General features: G+C 42.9%; 1 protein-coding gene across 1 annotated transcript in view; it reads left to right on the forward strand.

Annotated features, from left to right (window-relative positions):
- The window catches only part of Polr3b (RNA polymerase III subunit B), a 97,101-nt gene that overhangs the window by 46,738 nt on the left and 29,758 nt on the right, over positions 1-20,605 (forward strand). The window contains exons 16-22 of the mRNA XM_076919779.1: positions 125-278; positions 3,121-3,195; positions 3,742-3,840; positions 7,551-7,678; positions 15,770-15,979; positions 18,134-18,292; positions 19,512-19,629. Of these exons, the coding sequence (XP_076775894.1) occupies positions 125-278; positions 3,121-3,195; positions 3,742-3,840; positions 7,551-7,678; positions 15,770-15,979; positions 18,134-18,292; positions 19,512-19,629 (943 nt within the window). The remainder of the gene's footprint in view (positions 1-124; positions 279-3,120; positions 3,196-3,741; positions 3,841-7,550; positions 7,679-15,769; positions 15,980-18,133; positions 18,293-19,511; positions 19,630-20,605) is intronic.

The raw sequence follows: 20,605 nt of genomic DNA on the forward strand, positions 1-20,605 counted from the left end.
TGAGTTCTGATGTTAATAACTGTTTTTAAATAACTACTCACTGCTTCGCAGTGTTATTATTGGATGGATAATTTAAGGTAGATTATTCTTTGTGTCTGACTCACCTGTCTCTTCTCTTTGTTAGGTAATATCCTGGGTGTCATTCGAGACCATAAAAAGCTTGTCAGCACATTCCGGCTGATGCGAAGAGCAGGATATATCAATGAATTTGTTTCTATCTCCACAAACCTTACAGACCGGTGTGTTTATATCTCCTCTGACGGCGGGCGCTTGTGCAGGTGTGTGGCTGTGGAGAGCCGGAGACTCTTTGTGTGCACTTTGGAGAAAGTGGCCTGGCCTCGAGTTTGGAAGCTTCCTTTAGCTTCTTTTTTGTTGTGAAGATAAATTTAATTCATTTATCCCACAACTTAGAGACGAATGGGAGGTTTGAATCCAATGGGAGATATATTCTGTTCTCAGAGACTTCAGTCTGTCAGGAGAGGCAGAAACAATGACTAGTGGCAGCCAGCTGTACTAGGAATAGGTGCAAGTTGCTGTCTTGCTTTACTGGGTATGCTACATGTGTAAGACCATTATATGGGTTATCTTCATTTTCATGAGGAACTCTACGATCTGTGAGGCTGAGCCAAATGCCCAGATGTAGAGTATGCTAGAATTGGGCTTTTCCTGGTGGTCTTTAAATGTCACTGGACTCCACCAATCATGTTTTACCTCAGTATTCTACCCAGCTTTAAAGTCTTGGCATCCTGACCCCTCTGGTGCCTGCAATCCTTCCTCCCCCTCTTCCATGGGATTCTCCGAGCTCTGCCTAATGTTTGGCTGTGGGTCTTTGCAACTGTTTCCATCAGCTGCTGGATGAAACTTCTCTGATGACAGGTCCAGCTTGACACCCATGCCACCAGAGGGAGCTTACCAGTGACACTACCTTGAGGGCCAGGAACCAGAGGCTGAATAGTTCAGAGGATAGAACCAAACAGGCCTGGCAATTGAGAGAGAGAGAGAGAGAGAGAGAGAGAGAGAGAGAGAGAGAGAGAGAGAGAGGCAGAGAGACAGACAGAGAGACAGACAGAGAGACAGACAGAGAGACAGACAGAGAGACAGACAGAGAGACAGACAGAGAGACAGAGACACAGACAGTGAAATCATCTCTAATGATATTCTTCTGCTATGCTCATAGATAGAAGCCTAGCATAATCAGTCTTCTGGTAACTTCTTAATGTTTCTAGTAACTTTTTGCTTAACTCAGCCAGAACTGGTTTCTCTTACGATGTTGCTGAAAATAAGATACTCACATTTGAGTCCTCACTGGCCACGAAGTGACTGTGTGATTCTGAATAGTCCTAAGTTTCTGAGGTTTGGTTTCCTTGGCTGTGAACTGTAAGTGGTTATGTCTCCCTAGGACTCTGCTAAGAAATAACAAGTGGGCTGTGGTCAGTCTTACGCAGAGCTGCTAACAAGTAGCCCAGGCCGGCGTGCTGGCCTTCATCCCAGCACTATAAGGCAGAGGCAGGTAGTGGGTCTCTGGATTCCTGGTCTCTGGTGAGGTCCTGTCTTAAGTAGAGGAACGATGGAGGGTGAGACAGCAAGGCCTTCTGGGGACAGTGGCATGTTATAAGCTATCCCTGTTCAGCATGGTTTCATTTTACCTTATCCATATGATAAAACGTGTTCTTTAAAAAACTTAGTTGTTTTTTAGAAGTAAATTTATAATAGCAGACGAGAGAGCTAGTTGGCATGGAATTTACTGCACAAAGTGGCTTCTCTGGCTCCTGCTCCTGATTGGGATTTAACCTCGCTGTAAGCTCAGGAGTGGGCTGAGCTCCTGGGGTAGGCAGGACTGGGTCACCGTTTGCTCACCAAAAGCCAGGACTTAGGGTAGTGCTGACTTCCCTGAGGAGTTCTCTGAGCTCCCGTCAGCAGCTCATGTCCCTTGTGTGAGTGTTCATCTCGTCTTGCCAGGTTCAACGTGCTCATTAGTCTTCACATCGTTATTTGGGCTCCAGGAGAGATACACGAGTGTCTGCTGGCTCCTTGCTCCCCTCTGTAAGAGCTGCTTATCCAAATAGCAGCAGCCCTTGACATTTCCATGCTGTGTGCCATTCTTCTTGTGGCTGTTTTCTTATGGTGGCAAAGACTTCAGAAGCAAGTCTCCGCTGACAGTTACAGTTTAATCTGCCAGAGTACCCCCTCCACCCACCCCGTCAGTCATTACAAGTACCAGTTAGAAAAGGAGGCTGTGTTCTGTTCTCTATAAACATATAGCTTTAAGTCACCTGTTAGTCTATCTTGGTGATGTTAGTCATGTATGAAACCACCCCAAATGCCTCACCTCACCCGACTCTCAAAGCAGATGCTGTTACTGTCCTCAGTGGCAGGTCTCTGCCTGCCAACTCCGTAGGTACTACAGCAGTTCTCCTGTGAGTGGAGTAAGTGCCAGTATCCCAATGGATGCCCAGAACCACTAGTACTACTCAGTTTTGAACGTACCGTCCATCCATTTACTCGGAAAGCAGAGACTGCCACTAAATGACTGGCAGGCAGGTGTGAGTCCTGTCAGTACTCTGCAGTGTGGCTGCCCTAAAGAAAAAGGGGGTCCCTAGTGTGGAACAGAATTTCACCACCCTGCCCAGACGTGTGGATGATCTAAAACTGTTTAGACCACAGTTGGCCCCAAGGAACTAAAATCACCAAAGCACCAAAAACCTGAAGCATGGGTAAAGGGAGCCTGCTAAAAACCATGTATTTATTCCCAATAGGAAAGGAAGAGATGCTTCTGGATAATAGTTTACATAGTTTGCAAAATACAGCATGAAGATTTTGTACCCTGTGTAGATTTTATTGATTATCGTCTTTCTGTTGCTTTTTTATTTAAATCCACATCATTCTTAGGATAATCGGAGGACATTATGTGTAGTATATACATACTCACATGAACACAGGGTTCCGTGTTGTCAGAGAGGCATGTTGGGGAGAAAAAGACCCTACATGTTCATACAGAAAAAACTACTGTAATGTCGTCAAGCAACCCAGAGCAATCTGTGCATCTCCCATCTCGTTCCATGGTGGCAGATAGAACTGGCTGACATCATTCTTCTATCAGTTGTTCTTTTCCCTTTCTAGACCTTACATAATTGTCAAGAAACAGAAGCCAGCAGTCACAAATAAGCATATGGAAGAGTTGGCGCAAGGTTACAGGTAAGTGGCCAAAGGTAGGAATTCTTCATTTCTTTAAGTGTGTACGCACACGCCGTAGTCAGCCGTGGTGTTCTTTGATGAACTGTTAGGAAAGAGTGCTTTAACCTTAGTCTGTTCATTGCTCCCTACCAAGTTTACCAGCATCCAGTTATAAATAGTTCCCATGCAGCTGCCTGCATGTGATGAAGTACTCACCAACTCTAGGCATGAGGATTATAGAGCCTTGGTGTAATTACTGTCCCCTAGATGCATCCACCAAGAAAAGCTCCTGCCGACAGACTGTTAATGTGGACACTGATCACTCGTACCACAGTTTCTAAAGTCAGTACTTTTACAAGTGGGGCCCAGGTTGGCAAAAATCACCCTTTAGTGCTTTTATGTTAGTAGCTTGGAAGCCGTGACCAGCATGTTCAGACATCTCAGTGTATTGGTGCTCTCTAGGAGAGAAGGGGATTTGGGGAATAAGTGAAAACCAGGGTCTTCCATTGTCATATACAGCGCTGCAGTCAAGTTTCCTTCCTGTCTCTTTTACCAATATTTTCCCAGGAATTTTGAAGATTTCTTACATGAAAGTCTAGTTGAATACTTAGATGTGAATGAAGAAAATGATTGTAACATTGCACTCTACGAACATACAATTAATAAGTAAGTAAGATTCGCAACCACAATTAAAGTCTATTTGTCCATGGACTTTAGTGCTGTCTGCTTCACTGTCTCGTTCAGACCTTGGGGGCGGGGAGTGCAGGGGGTGCTCCAGTGAGGATGCTGTTCTGTAAAGAAGCACTCTTGTCATTTGTCCCAGTGAAGTGCCCCTAAATCACTGGCGAGTAATTTTTAGATTTAGTTATCCCTCTGATCATGTGATGCTCAGTGTATACATTTAAAAGGAAATCGTCTCTCTGATTTTAATACCCAACTCCTGTAAAATTGAGCTAATGAGTCAAGATGTATAAAATATGTTTGTTTCTCTGAGATAGGAGTTTGACAGTGGACATCTGAACTCTTATTGATAGAGGAGGAATTCCACACATAGTGTGGCATAAAAATATCTCTGTGCATAGTGCAGTGTAAACTTGGGATGCCAGTGTGTTCATAATATTTCTTCTACCACAGTGGTACTTCAGAAGCATCTGTGTTCCGTTTGGGAGACATTAGAGGACATGTGCACAACTTGTTCTGTGATGCATGTCATTAATGTACCACTTGCCAGAAACTGGAATTTTTGCAGTTATAGTTTTAAAAGGGAGTTTTATTAGTCATACTTGGTAACTATTTATATCTTCAATCACAAGCAAGTAATTTTTTCTGCTATTGGTAAAATATATATTTGTTTTATAATATTTGTATATGTTTGTATTACAACTTAATGGTTTTTTAGCCAGAAATTTTACCCCTTCAGATGGTGAGCTTTTTAAAACTACTTTTATATTCCACATTTCAAGAACTATTAAAGAACTATTTTGCAGTGGACGTTTTTTAGGGATAGGGTCTCATTATATAGCCCTTACTGATCTAGAACTTAGTGTGTAGCCCAGGCGGGCCTCATACTCACAGAGCTTATGTGTGTGTATCTCCCAAGCACTGAGATTAAAGGTATGTGCCACATCTAGCCTGCAGTTCACTTGGAAATGACAGCTATGTCCTTTGTGTTTCTGTAGCTTTTACCTGCCTCACAAGGTACCCAGGGCTGAGCTTGTACACCAACTCCATCTTCTGCTCAGTCCAGGCTGCTGCCATTGCTTGTCCCCTGGCAGCCGTTCATGGCTCTCAGAAGCCCTTACACACATCACTGGGCTCCTAACATTTGTTTACACTTGATCTCCTGCACCCTCTGCGTTCACCTTCATAACCTACTGGGACAGCTATACTGGGCTCTCCGCAAACACCTTCTGACCTGCACTGGGGTATTACTTTGTTGGGAATCTAAATAACTGCTTTTAAAACAAACACCTATATTTCTTCCCCCCACTTTATTGCTAGTGCTTACTGCCTCAGTGAAGAGAATGAGCCTGCATTCTCTCCCATCCCTTAGACTCCACAGACCACAGTACCCAGTTGTTTATGGCAGGCTTTCTGGTGGGTACACAGGTGCACCGTGGTGCTGCAGAGTGAATGTGCAGGACTGCAGGAACATGTTTACACGTTTTAATCGACTGTCCTGTGAGCACCTTGTTGCTAGTGCAGCCACATTATTTGCCTACATATATAGTTTATTTAACCCGTTCCCTGCTGGAATTTAGTAGTTTTGTTTTAATATCAAGTAAATGTGTGTTACACATAGTGAAATCTCTCAGCTCCTGTTCAGGATAAATATGCAGTTGTTGTGATTCTAAAGGAAAATATTATTTTCTTTTTCATAAAACTAAAATTTAGAGCATTTAAATATTCACTGTATGTGAACAACTATTTAGTCTTTAAAAGTCATTGTTTTGTGATGAAAGAACACCATTGTGCTTCACCTGGAACTCATGTGTGCTAATTACACTAGTCACTGAACCACATCCCCTAGCCAAACTCTGTTTTTTTTCTAGTGTAGAAAATGCAGCTTTAAGCGATGCTTATTAAAAAAAATTAAACTTAAAAAAAAAATCAGGGCTGGTGAGATGGCTCATCGGTAAAAGCACTGACTGCTCTCCCAGAGGTCCTGAGTTCAAATCCCAGCAACCACATGGTGTCTCACAACCATCTGTAATGAGATCTGATGCTCTCTTATGTCTGAAGACAGCTACAGTGTACCTACATATAGTAAGTAAAAATAAAACCTTTGGGCAGGATTGAGTGAGGCCAGAGCGAGTGGGGCCAGAGCAAGCAGGGCCGAAGCGAGAGGAAGAAGGGAAGGGGAGAAACAAAGAAATACCTATACTGATGCTTCTTAAAACAAAGAAGCCCACCTAGACCCTTTCCCAGCATACTGACACATGTATGGTCCTGCTGGGTCCCACGGAAAACACTGCTCTTCCAGCTTACAAAGATGTGAACAACCACACACACCATCTCCTTGCCTCATCCCCCACTCTCTCATCCCCATAGCCCCATTCAACATGCTGTGTGTTGGAGAAATAGATGAGGTAGTAGGAGAGCTTTTATCAGGTACAGCTAACTTCCACAGTGGGTAGGGACCTGCTTTCTTAGAAATCTCCTGTACCCTCAGGCACCATGAACCTTGGAAATGACTAAGGTTCCGTTTCCCGGACCTTTGAGTTAGGACACAGAATCACGGCGTAGCATGTATGCTGAAGGTGATCTGTGCTACTTTGAGTAAAAACACTTATATTCTCTGGGTGCTCTTTCTCAAAACTGTCTGAGCTACTTTATTATTTTGCTCCAACCTGAATTTTCTGCAGAAATGTATGATGAAGTAACCAAGGTTCTGATAACCACTAGTCAGATATCTATGGCAAGCCTGTCCCATAGAAATATAGTCCTAGGCACTGACACATACGAATCTGTAGTAGCCATAATTAATGAATAATTATTTGGAGAAGGGATATTCAAGATTGAATCTAGGCATCGCACATGCTAGGCAGGTTCTTTACCACCTGGGTATAACATCAGCTCTTAATTTAAATATTTTTTATTATCCTGTTGTGTCCAGAATATTATATCATCATGTAATGGATATTTTTAAATGAGATATTTTACATTTTTCCCATTGCAAGTCTTTAAAATCTTATATATACTTAATAGCTAAATTTTATTAATATTAATATTTAATAGCTAAATATTAAATCTGATAGAAGTTTAACAGTTGAATAGGTAGATTCACAAATTTAAGTTCTCTAACATATAATAACAGTTTAGAATAAAGAATCCCTGAGTTATTTACATTTAAACTTGAGTTTTAAATTTTAAATCCCTTAAAATTGGGTAAAACGTAAAACTGGTCTCCTCAGAAGCCTCCTGTTTGATCTCCTCGGTGGCCATCGTCAGCTAGTGGCCGCGCTGCTGCTCTTCACACTCGTTTTCAGAGAGATCTGTCTCTTTCCCCACATGGACACAGGCTTCTTACTGACAGAGGAAAGGCAGGCTGCTTGCCCGTGTGGAAGTTAACTGATACCACGCTTCCGTGCATGTTGTATCACTGGTAGTGTATATGATGATATCGCCTTGTTTCTATATAAACTCTTCTATACTGTCTCCCTTCTGTCTTATCTCCATCACTGATGAGAATTTTCGTCACAGAACAGTTCAGACTCTTTCATTTTATTTCAGCATGTTTTCTTTCACCAGGTTCACTAACAGCAAAGCTTACTATAAATCCATGGGGATCTAGGAAATAGTATTTTTATACAGTTAAATAGACACTGATTTAATGCTTGCTATCTGAACTGCTTAAATCTTCACTAACTTTCCAGAGACACCACCCACTTGGAGATTGAACCCTTCACTCTGCTTGGTGTTTGCGCTGGCCTGATCCCATACCCTCATCACAACCAGTCTCCAAGAAACACCTACCAGTGTGCTATGGGCAAGCAAGCCATGGGTAAGATTGCCTTGTTAAACCTGCTTCTGAACTGCACGGACAAAGACTTTAATCTTTGTTCTTACTACTGTGTGTTTGGGCAGTTCAGATGCTCATGACACCTGGGGGTCGCTAAGCTCCAAGGAACTCTGCAAACTTGCAGATCTCAGCTGGTTTCCTTAGCCAACAAAGTTGCACATAGTAAATTTCCCGTAATTATAAGAGTGACTTCAAACATGAAAGCTCTGAGAAGTGTGAGTGAAGCAGGAGAGACGTGTGAAAGAGCAGAACAATGGAAGGAAGGCAAAGGGGGGAGACGAATAAAACAGTGAGGATGTGTGAGCTTACGTTGTGGGCATGCCGGTGACGCGCCTGTCCTGTTCTTGCCAGTGCTCTTTTAGAAGTAAAACCAGTGCCCAAGTTCATTGCTTTCCCCTTCTGGCACATCCATACGTCATTCATCCGAACATCATACATCCACTGAGCAAGACCTTGTAGTCAGATGTGGGGGCAGGAACCTGAAATCAGACGTCAGTGCATTGGGAGAGTCTGCCAGGTTAGAGGGAGGGAGGGAGGGAGAGAGAGAGAGAGAAAGAGAGAGAGAGAGAGAGAGAGAGAGAGAGAGAGAGAGAGAGAGAGAACACGAACACTGCACTAAGTCTCGAAAGGGAAGCGGGAAGCAGCTTTCAAAGAGGGAATAGGAGCTAGAGTCTCATGGAAATCTCGCTGCGTGGCTTGTGTCTGTGGTGAGAAGGCTCAGCGATGTGGTAGAGAGTATATGCTGTGTGGAGGGAGATGTGACACACGCAGCCGAGTCGGGGATCCACCCCATAAACAAGTTTTACTTACAGACTTGTTGAAAATGTCCTTCAAATCCTATGAGCTTAATGAAGTTTCATTCCCCATACGACACGTCCTTTCTAATCTCAAGGACTACAGGAGCTGCATTCTTAAGCATTGTGAACAGTAGAGGGGAAGGGTCTGTCCCTCTTCCAGCTGCAGCTGGCCATTAAGAAATCCTGCTACCTCACTACAGGCAGGAAGTAGATATTTCTTCCTGAGCTTCATGTGCCCTTTGGCTGGCTGTAGAGAGACAGAAAGCATATTGTCCTGCCATCCTTTACCTGAATGGTGTAACGCCTGGACAGTTGGGAGTAATTCCCAGTGGGAAAAGCTGAACAGCGGCTCATCAATTTGGGTTGCTATTCATCCTCGGCAGTGTGGGCCGGTGTCCTGCCTGTGCTCCTGACTTGCTAACAAGTTGAAATATACAGTACTGCACCCCATGTGCCGTGAAAGGGCTATCACTTCTCTTGGGTTTACCAAACCATTTTGTTTGATGATGTGAATCCCCACTGAAACAATGCACCTTTTGTGTGCAGCCTTCGGCAGAATTAACAAGGCCAATCACTGCATGACTAATGCCACTCATTTTGTTTGAAAATACAAACAGAAGCACTGGCCATCTTCAACATGTGAAACTGTTTTTAAAAAATAAGCAGTAGAGTTAAAAGAAGAAAAAAAATGTTTTTATCACAACCCTTCCAACCCCCCAAAATAAAAACCCAACCTTTATTTTGTGGCCCCGCATGTCTGAAGCCGGTTGGGTTAGTTACCACACACAGTTAAGCAGGATCAGTGTGCACAGAAAGCCAATTCAGTGTCTGTAGAGTTCTTTTGTAGTCTTCTGTGTGAAGGTTTTTTTCCTCGTTTTGTTGTGAGTGTCATTTGCAATTCATTGTCTGTGTTTTCTGAGGTTGGTGTATTCAGCTGCTCTGACCCTGGGTCCTGCACATTTAGCTCCTTGGATACAATCCTCTGACGTTACTGCTGACGCTTACGAGACAAAAGCCACTGCATATCTTAAGTCATAAAAAAAAAAAGCTTTTGTTACTGTTTGTTATTATAAAGCACACCTGATTAGGAAGGAAAACATAGAGAAGTCATTTAAAGTTGGCACATGGCGTGGGCGCGTTTCCCTTTGGACACTAAAATAGCCACTGGAGTACCACGCAAGATCTGTGTGAAAGACACAGGAAAAAGGCCAGTGAGAGACGCCAGAGCAAAGACCCAGGTCTGAGGCAAGTCCCGCCCTTGGAGCAGGACTGCTCTGGATCCTTTGAGCTCCCTGAGTCCTGGCAGCTGGGAACTAAAAGCCACTTTAAAGAGGATACATTGCTGAGACTCTTAGTCTCAGAGTCTGTGAGGATTTTCCAAAGTCATGATTTAGTTGTTGTTTGACTGTTAGTCCATGCAGAGAGTGAAGGAAGCGGCTCTAACTACTCCAGCCAACCTGGAAGAGGTGCTGTATCCAACCCTTTCCTTTTGATACCAGCCCCTTCCTTGTCTCCCCCAGAGTGAAACAGCTCCTTTTCTGTTTCCACAAAGAACTTCACTAAGACCAGTGTGGAGCACAGGACCTCAGAGCTTCCCCTCACACATCAGAGAGCTAATCCAACAAGCGCCTGCAAAGGCGCTTCTTAAATCACAGACACTTTATGAATAGAGTTCAAGTCCCCCTCTGCATCCCTCTCTTCTGCTGTAGGTGTGGTGACAGTGACGTGGCTCAGAATGGTAAGGCAGGTAGACTTCTGGCATTGCTCAGTCTCCAGGCTGTGAGCACTGGCTGTGTGCTGGAGCTGCGGTGTGTGCTGGCAAGGCTGAGCTCAGTCTCACTCAGTCCTGTCTGTTGTACTAGCTGGCTGTCCTCTAGAACACTTTCTCCTCTTTAAAGGATCCCGCAGTTGCTATCAGCTAGTTAATGAATATGCATCACAGGCCTCCAGCCCTCCCTTCTTCAGCTCCAAATTGCTGAGATTTGGAAAAGAAAACATCTTAGGAGCTGGGACAGCCTCTGGCTTTGTCTTCACCAGAGTCTGTTTCTAAGCAGAACCTTTATTCCTGTTTAAACTGAAGTAGGATGTCCTGGGATTGAGATAATTAAAGCACATAGTGTTCAAGAATCCCTATAAAGTTTTGTTAAGTCCAGGCCTCTACCCTACTGTTTATTTTGCAGATCTATTCTTTATTTGTTTAGAAATTTTTTAAAATGTAGGAAAAAGACTTAGCCAGTTCTTCCTGAGAATTCTTTTTAATCTCTTGATTTAAGTTTTGTTTGTTTGAATTCCTGCAGCTATTGTAGGTGTAAGTCTGTGTTAGTTCCTGAGACTGAAATGCTTCAGTCTTATCTGAAGGCTCCCTGAGCTTCAAACCCCACTTTGCTAGAGTCACTCAGGTGGATGGGAGTCATTGTGCCTTCAGCTTCTGTAGTTACTGCTTCAGTCTATGAATTAGTCTGTGGGTTACAGCCTGAGAGGGGATGGCCGTACTGCAAGGAGACACGGGACTGCCAGTGTTGTTGATGTCATTGTGAGTCATTGTGACGCTGCCACTTCCTGAGTCCCCACAGGGGAAGGGGTGTTGCTGGGCATTAACCCTCTGGGCTTCATTTCTTGCCAATACATGCTCTACTGCTGACCTGTTCTCCAACCTCCCAACTTTTACATGCATTTGTTTCTTTAAGCATGATAACGATCCTGTAAGGCTTGTACTTTTCTTCCTGACAAGGGAGCTGAACTCCAGAGTGGTTGAGTAGCTTACACTGTGGTGGTGGTCCGTTGTATGGGATCTCTTTTGTAAGACTTACTGAAGTTCTTCTCCAAGGCCTCACTTCTGCGCACATTTCCTGAACTTTGTGGACTGAAACCAGGCTAGCTTTCCTGCTACATTATAGATCATAAACTCATTGAAGACAGCAACTTAGGAGGTGGTGTGATGAATACTTAGTAAATGTTTCTGAAGGAATGGATAACTGAATGGGTGGGTGAACGAGTGTCTCTCTAGTCTAGAGTTGGGTTAGGGGCACAGGTCTTTAATTACAGCACTCGGGTGGAAGAGTCAGATGCATCTCTGTGAATTCTAGGCCAGCCAGGGCTATATAGTGAGATTTTGTCTCAAACCAATAAACAGTGGAGAATGATTGAGGGAAAAGTCCAGCATCAACCTCTGGCCTCCGTACACACACATATGCATGTACAACTACACACACACACACACACACACACACACAGAGTAAGAGAGTTTTACACTAAAGAAGAATAAACTAGAGAAATAATACAACCTGATTTTGATTTATTGTAAAACTAGAACAATAAAGAAAATGTGATATTGACTGAAGGGTGGACATGTGAGTGGATGGAACAGAATTCACAGTTGGGAAGGAGATGCCTGCACTTATAGGCAATAGATTCTGTCTCTGTCTCGTGTGTGTTTGTGTGTGTGTGTGTGTGTGTGTGTGTGTGTGTGTGTGTGTGTTCCCATCCTGTCCCCTAAGTCCTGTTGTCCCATACCCCATACTCTGCCCCACACCATCTTCATTGAGACAGGGTCTCAATTGTCATTGAGACAGGCCAGCTGTTCTGGAATTCATTTCACAAGGCTGGCCTCAAACTCAAAGAGATCTGCCTGCCTCTGCCTCCCAGGCATCAGGATCAAAGGTGTGTGCTGACACACCTAGCTGTGGTCTGAATTTCTTCACAATCATTATTTCCCATCTTGAAAGACTAAGTTATCTCCATAACTAATGTTTGGCTTTTTAAAGAATTTTAAATATGTATTTGATATGGGAGGAAGGAACATGTGTGCATGTGAGTGCTGGTGCCCTTAGAAGTCAGTTCGGTCAGATCCCTTGGGGCTAGAGTCATTGGTAGTTGTGAACTGCCTGGTGTCGGTCCTCGGAACTGAACTCAGCTTCTGGAAGAACAGCACATGCTCTTAACTGCTGCGCCACCTCTCCATCCAGCAGATGATTTTCAATGAAACTGATTTAAGAGTTTATGGGGAAAGAATTCTCAACTAAACATTTTATTTTGTATATCTATGTATAAAAAAGTGAATGTCAATTCCTACTTGATACCATAAAAACAACACAGAATGAATTATAGTCCTAAACATAAGGGCTAAAAGGCTTTCTACAAATACAAAGGGTATCAACTATAAAAAGAAAAAGGATATAAATTGCATTTCTCAAAATTAATTTTTTTTTCTCTTGAAAGACATCTGGGGGTATGAAAATGCAGGCCACAGAGTGGAAGAAGTCTCCCTCCAGAGAGATACCTAGTTTACATAAAGCAATCTGTCAGTGAGACAACCCTGCTAAAAGATGAACAAAGAAAACCCAAAGTGAGGCACAGAGTATACAGAATGACCGGTATGCCCATCAGACCGCTCAACAGTACAGTTGTCTCATCAATACAAAGTAAAACCACCTTGGGGTTCTACACATGCCCTAGAACAATGACCTTAAAGGCTGCCATCCTGCATGTCAGGGTGCAGAGCAGCAGAAGTCTCAGGCATTGCCGGGGAAGACAGGAAGCTTCGGCAGTGTCTGCGAGCTAAGCCTACCATTACCATCACCCTTTGTTGTATTGGACAGTGGTTGAGGTCCAAGGCAAAGAATGAAAGAAAAGTTAAGCACACACAAATAAATTCATTATCACACATTTAGAATATTTTCATCTCAAATTAAAGCACCTTTTCCCTATTCTAATTTGCATTTGTATACTTTGCTATGCTCCCTGATGACTTAAGAAAGTTATCAAGAAAATGTGGCTTAGTGAGAAAAAGCATGTCCTGGTAGTAATCAAAGGAAATGGTTACAGCAAAACGGGGCAATGGAAGCAGACCCCTGCTCCTAGGTGTCTGTGCTATTCGCATGTGTCTTTTCCCCCAGTGTCTTTTGTGGTATGCTGTGTGCATGCTGGGCAGGCACTGCTGGAGAGCTACAGGCCAGTCCACTCTTTAAGGAAACTCAAACAGCAGTAAGGACATTTGAGTCTGATCGCGGACTGATACAGGCAAGCCTTTATTCGAGTACTTTAGATATTTAGTAATCATTCATCATTTCTAGAAAAAAAATTATGGGGACTCGGGTGGCATTGTAAGATTTTGGAGTATAGAAGTCTTATTTATATGTAATCTTTTCATATACACATTCATTGTGCTTCTAAAAACAATGTGTACAAGTATAGTACAGTTCACAGGAGCCTTTTGTGTTTTGTTTTTAAGGAAAAGTTTCCAATGAGTCATAACCCCAGATGTGCTAAATGATCTTGCTGTTCCTCCACTCAGCGGCCAGTAGTGGTGCTTGAGAATCACATTCTGGCCTCACGAGCCCAGTTTATAGCAGGATCGGGCTCCATGCCATTGTTGAGAGAGACAGCCATTTATGTTTCCTGGTGGCATGATAACGCTTGTCTCAGTTTCAGAAGACATGTCTTGGCAGCCTGGTGGGACATTGCCTGAATCCCCAGCTCAAGCTGCGTCAACTACACAGTTGGAGCTGAAGTCACAACGTAAATTTTAAATGGTTTCATAGAGAGACATAAGCGTATTGTCTGTGAGCTGTGTCATGACCCAGCAGCAGTCTGAGGCTGAGGCAGTGAGTGGCCACCGTCAGGCGTCCTGTCCAGTTTATTAGTTGCCACTGAAATGACACAAATTGTCCTTCCTAGTGTAGACTCAACAAAAGGTCCATGAGGTTCAGTTTGACTTTTGGTTTTCAGCTGACTTTTGGTAAGTTTTGTGAAGATTTAAGCACAGAGGCATACATGCCCTGGTAAGGAGCACGAGTTTTTCACTTTAATTCACTTGACATTTCCTGAGCAACCGTAATGAGCCCCTCACTCTGCGCTGTGCCTTCTGCGTAGCTCTGCTCGTTGCCTTTAGTGGTGATTGTAAAGAGTGGCAATTTTTTTTTCTGCTCAAGTAGTTGGTTTCAGTTCTGATTTAAGATTGCTATTGATTTTTTGTGTGGGGAGGAGAGGGCAGGCAGGGAGGTAGCAGTCAGTCGGGGTATTGCTAGGGATGAAATGCAGGTGAGCCAGTAACACAAAGATGCAGAAGCTAGAGGAAATAAATCCAGAGTTTGGGTATCCATTCACACTTTGGTTTAGCTCCACACAGTAGGACCCAGGGCTGAAGAGAATGTGTGTGTGTCACCATAGAGGCCCATACATGAAACAAGCAAAGCGTCCCCTGATGCTAGCCCTCACCACAGTCATTCACCAGTGAAGAATGCTCAGAATTGAAGGGGATTCAGTAGCCCCCATGAGATCTGACAGTGGGGCAGGTCTCTGTCTCTTTGTTTCAAGTCTCTGTTTTAGAGTCAGCTGTGTGTCCATGAGCCCAAAGGATGGAAAGACTCTTCTTTGAGAAGGCCATAAATTCCACTGTAGGGTTAAAGTTCAGATTTCACTTGTAGTTAACAATAACCCAATAATACACCCTTCTAAGGACTGTCAGGGGAGAAGGCTAAGTGCTAAGGAAGAAAGAGCTCACCCTAGCCAGGCTGTGTCCTCTCTGCTCACCCTAGCCAGGCTGTGTCCTCTCCGCTCACCCTAGCCAGGCTGTGTCCTCTCTGCTCACCCTAGCCAGGCTGTGTCCTCTCTGCTCACCCTAGCCAGGCTGTGTCTTCCCTTTCTTAGGAGAGGGGACCTAGCCTTTTCCCAAGTATCCCCAGTGTTTAGTACAGGTAGATAGTCTTTGGGTTTTTATTTGATGTTTGTTTGCTACTTCATAAATAACAAATTAACAAGCCCATGCTTCTGTGCCTTTAGTTGAGATCTTTCCTGATTCCATTTTCACGTTCTTTGACATTAAATCTTTGCTGTCGTTAGTTTGTGCTTTACTTGTGCTGTGTAAGCTCTTGCATGTGAAAACCCAGTGTTGCTCACATCATCTTAACAGACCCACGTGCAGGCTTGTGGAGTTAAATTGTGAAATTAACTAGCAACAGCTAAATTATGCAAATTATGCTTATTAAGTCCAAAAAATTTGAACTTGTTTAGATTGTTATTACTCTGATTATATATTTTCCAGGATTTCAAATATTAGTAACTTTTCTCACTAATATTTGAAATCCCAGAAAAAATATAATCAGAATAATAAAGATGCTTTTGAAATCAATAGGTACCATGTAAGTATTATTTTGAAATGTTTAACCTGAGATTCTTCTCATTTCAGTTAAGCAAGTTTAATGTATTTAAACTCACTGCTACCTGATTATTTTACAAGATATAATAGTTGGTTTTGTTTTCTCCAATACCAATAAAGGTACCATTGGATACAATCAGCGGAACAGAATTGATACACTTATGTATCTACTAGCATATCCACAAAAACCCATGGTTAAAACAAAAACAATTGAGTTGATAGATTTTGAGAAATTGCCAGCGGGACAGAATGCAACTGTTGCGGTGATGAGTTACAGTGGCTATGACATTGAAGATGCTCTGGTTTTGAACAAGGCCTCTCTGGACAGAGGTGAGTAAATGCTCAGAGCTTAAACAGCAGAAGGACTTTTTTGCAGAATTAAATATAGTAAATGATAATTATAAATATTACTTGGAGTCAGAATGCAGTGTAGGTTCAAAACAATTGAACTTTATACACACACTGGAGTTGTTGTATATTTTTTATTTAAATTAAGAATTTCATATATGAGTATTGTATTTATATCATTCTCACCTAGCTTCCTCCCTCCTTCATCATCCTATTCAAATTCATAATTTGTTTTTTGTTATACACACACATCACACACACACGTCTGAATGTGTGTACGTGTGTTTGGGCTGACCACTTGGTTGGGATTGACTACCTAGCAGGGAGCCTGTTCCTTAAGAAGACTGATTCTCCCTCTCAGCAGACATTGTTAGCCTGTAGCTCTTCATCTGGGCGTAGAAGCTTGTCCGTTTCCCGCCCACCTTGGCATATCAGCCAATGTTGTCATTGTGCAGCTCTTGTCTAGGCAGCCACTTCCTTGAGGTCTCCTGGGTGCAGGGCACTGCCATGTCTAGAAAATTGTAAGACCTGCTACACTTCTGTGTTGGTTTTGTTTGCTTGCTTTGTTCTTAATGACTGACATTGAAACAATGTATTAAATGTTTAATTTCAGGATCTTTATTTCTTTATTTTACTAGTAACTTGAATATTTCTCAAAGAGAAAAGGTAAATGAGAGGGTTATTTTTTTCCACCAGGAATTAAGTAGTATGTGAAGGCCCACTTTTTTTTGGGGGGGGGGGGTTTAAATATGTCTGGTAATACATGCAACAATAAACGTGTGGAGAGGGCAGGTGGAAAGGCTGTTACTACACAGTTAAGCGCACAGTCTGCAGTGCATTTGTTAACTACATGTCAAAAGCCAGGAATGTACAGACACAAACCTTATCTTGTAGTTTTTGTGCTTTTTTATGCTTCACTCTTTGAACGTTCTCCTTCCATAGGTCAGCACTGCATGACCTAGCCAGCACCACCTGGTCTGCAGGCTGACTCCTCTATTCAGTCTCCAGCTCCTTCCCTCTCTGGCATACCCACGATGCCTCCCCTTCCCTCTCCCTAGTTGCTAGGCAGCCATAATAGTACTCCTAGACATGTGTCACTGGCATTAATGTTGGCTGCACTGAATTTATGCCTCTTTTTTTCTCAAGTGACAACAGCCATGCTTTGAAACTAGATATTTTCCTTTCTGATTAACTGGTAACGCTGATGTGGAAATCTGAAGACTTTGTGATGTCTATCAGAAATACAATTTAATGATCAGAGTTTACCCCCTGTTAGCTTTTAAGCGCCCACCTATAAATAAAATGTCCATTTACGCTTAGAAGAAGGCATGGGATGATTTCATGCCATTTGGACTTCCCTGCACTGCAGCGTGCTCTTAATGGCTGCTGTATCACAGTTTCAGATCATGTAATATCAGCAGAGCAGCTGGCCCTCCGAGCTGGCTTTACCGTGGCTGCACAGGTCACTGGGAGCTGTGATGATAAGCAGCGCCCGAGACTTGCAGATGACTCTATCTTACATTCTGTTCATCTGACAGTTTGTTCTCACATTTAAAAGGGAGGAGGCAGGGAGCACATGTGTGTCCCTTCCTGGAGAAGTAAACATTATTTTGCTTGCTTGCTTAGCTCTAATCATAAATGCCAGAATCAGAGAAAGGAAAACTTTCAGGGACGCTTGGTGGCAATTCCAACAGAGAGCAGCCCACCTGAGATTTGATGCAGTTGGTCTGTTTTCAAGTGTGCAACTTCCTGGGTGAGGGTCGTTTAATTCTCTGGCCCTCAGGCAGAATGCCTATAAAAGAAAGGGGTGGCAAAGGTGGTCTCTAAGGCCCTTTGCTATTGTTGTATTTTGTGGCTTTGTGTTACCTTCCTCCAGCGTGACCTGTTGGATGGCATGCTGGAGCATGGGTGTGAGAATCAATGTTACATAGACAGTTGGCAGAGGAGTACGGGCCATCCATTGTTACTTGGGTTTTGCCAGTTCCAGACTTACCAATGGTAAAGTAGTCTGAGGTTTGTTTTTTCATTTTGTTTTTGGAAATGTGTGGTGAAGTGGCTTATTGAATACCACAAATCCATGTCTTTTCTTAGTTTCATATTACCAGGGATTCTGACTCATTTGGGGTTTCATTTCAGGTTTTGGGCGTTGTCTTGTATATAAAAATGCTAAGTGCACCTTGAAACGTTATACCAATCAGACCTTTGATAAGGTGATGGGTCCCATGTTGGATGCTGCTACCAGAAAACCCATCTGGCGACATGAAATTTTAGATGCAGATGGCATTTGTTCTCCAGGTAAAAAACCTTAAAAAAAATAATGAACTTCTGTGTATACTTTTTAAAATTGTAAGCATTATTTAACAGTAGTTCTGAATTTTTGGTGAACAGGGCAGAAAGAACCAATCTGTAATATTCCCATCTAGATTCAGCCACTGTAGTCATTTTTTACTGAATTTTCTTCCTCTGTTTTTCTATGTATTAAGTATGTTTTCCCATAGCAAAAATGTATGCTAGGCATAATCTTAAATTATACAAAAGCCACACTTGAAACTATGTTTTAAATATGGTCTTGACTCTGCATCTATGCTGGTTAGTTCTTAATTCGCATGTTTTGCCTATGGTCTGACTTTGGACTTACACTTTTCCCTAAAGGGAAGGATTTCATTATGATTACAAATGTGTAATGAATTTGTATATATAACAGACAGCCTTGGGTCAGTCCTACAGGCTAGTGTAGGGGGCTGCCATTGCATCAGATCACATAAGTATGTCAGGTTACACCCAGAGTAAGGGATCATGGAGAGAACTGAGACCATTGTGTGGCAAGAGGATTTGCCCAGGTGTGGCAGATCCACAGTGCCTCTGTTAGAAAGTGAACTGACATCCCCAGATGGCCAAGAGGTGTCTGCTAAAGAGTCAGAAAAGCATGGTGGGAACCTTTGAGTGTCCAGGAGCAGAGGGCTGAGGCTGGCTGAAAGGCAGACTGCATATTAGGGCTGTGCAGAACACAAGGACCAGCTGAACATTCTGTTGTCAGACCAGTCACCTCTGTACAACCTAGCCATAGTTTAGCCCTGCGTGGACAGTGCTTGCTCTAGGGGACATGACTCCGCCAAGCCGCACAGTGTGTGTCTCCTTTACTCTGTCTCCCTTTGTTTCCTTGGAAATTTTTATGACGCTTTAATACTGATTACCGTGGCATGAGAATGATTATCTAAGAAACTGGTCCTTGAACTAAAACAGTAGCAAAACCAGAAATTTTTTTTTCCTTTCCAAGGTAAGCTGGTGGTGAGTTGGTACTGATTGAAATGTCTACAAACAAGTAGTGCTCCTAACCTGTTCTGATACCCTAAGAGATACATCAAGTCCATTGACTGGGGTGGTGTCTGCCTTGCTGTTCTAGTTGATTGAGGTGGGGCTTCACTTGGCACTTAGTCCTCAATCAGTTTCTCATTCATCACATGAGGAAGCACAGGGGATGGTGATGTGTTTAACGCTCCTCTCTTTTCTGTAGGTGAGAAGGTGGAGAACAAGCAGGTGCTTGTCAACAAGTCCATGCCCACAGTGACTCAGATCCCTTTGGAAGGGAGCAATGTGCCACAGCAGCCACAGTATAAAGATGTGCCCATCACGTGCGTATTGATAAGACATAGAGATGCTCGAGAAAAGAGTGGGTGGGGAATTATATGTTATATATGAGTATGTGTCCAGGAGTTAGACCATTTTGAGTTCTAGATATACGTAGATACAATGTATCATGTATCACTGTATACATAAATACAATGTATCATTATACGTTGAAGAACTAGAAATGGCAACTTTGGATACCTTTTCTTACATGAAAACAGTATGGGATCTTATAAATGGTATAACCTGGTGAGAGGAATGGGCCAAATGAACAGGAGTTCTGTGTAGAAGAAACAGCAAGTCACTGAGTATAAAAGGCCCAGGTTTGGAGGATCAGTGTAGCTTGCTATTGCTAACACACGGGAGAATTTGGAATTCATTCTGCAGAGAGTAACAACCAGATTTGTGTTATAGAAAAAATACAACACTGACCACATTACAACATCACCAGTATACTAGGATGGGGCTGTGTCTAGATTATTTGTAATTGTGTTACCTCACCTGGGTAAAGCATCTAAAACCATTGTTTTCTCTGTATGATGAAAGAGTCAAATTTATTAATCTCGAAATTTCTTCTCAACTCTAAAATATAATGGAATATGAAGCTTACTGAGGTGAGCCAGTAGTGGTCATCACCACTATGACATAGAACCCTCTAGGGAAGATGACTGTTCTGCCTTAGACAAGCTGACCTAGGCTTAGGAGAGCGGTGGGGAGGGGATGGCATAGAACAACAAGAGACTCTCACATAAGAAAAGTGCCATTGTGCAGGGCAATGGTGGCACACGCCTTTAATCCCAGCACTTGGGAGGCAGAGGCAGGTGGATTTCTGAGTTCAAGGCCAGCCTGGTCTACAGAGTGAGTTCCAGGACAGCCAGGGCTACACAGAGAAACCCTGTCTTGAAAAACCTAAAAAAAAGAAAAAAAGAAAAGTACGGTTGCTGCCATCATGATAACCGCCTACTGTACGGTCAGTCTTCT

The sequence above is a fragment of the Arvicanthis niloticus genome, chromosome 22 (genome assembly GCF_011762505.2).
Source record: "Arvicanthis niloticus isolate mArvNil1 chromosome 22, mArvNil1.pat.X, whole genome shotgun sequence".
In the NCBI taxonomy this organism is placed as follows: Eukaryota; Metazoa; Chordata; class Mammalia; order Rodentia; family Muridae; genus Arvicanthis; species Arvicanthis niloticus.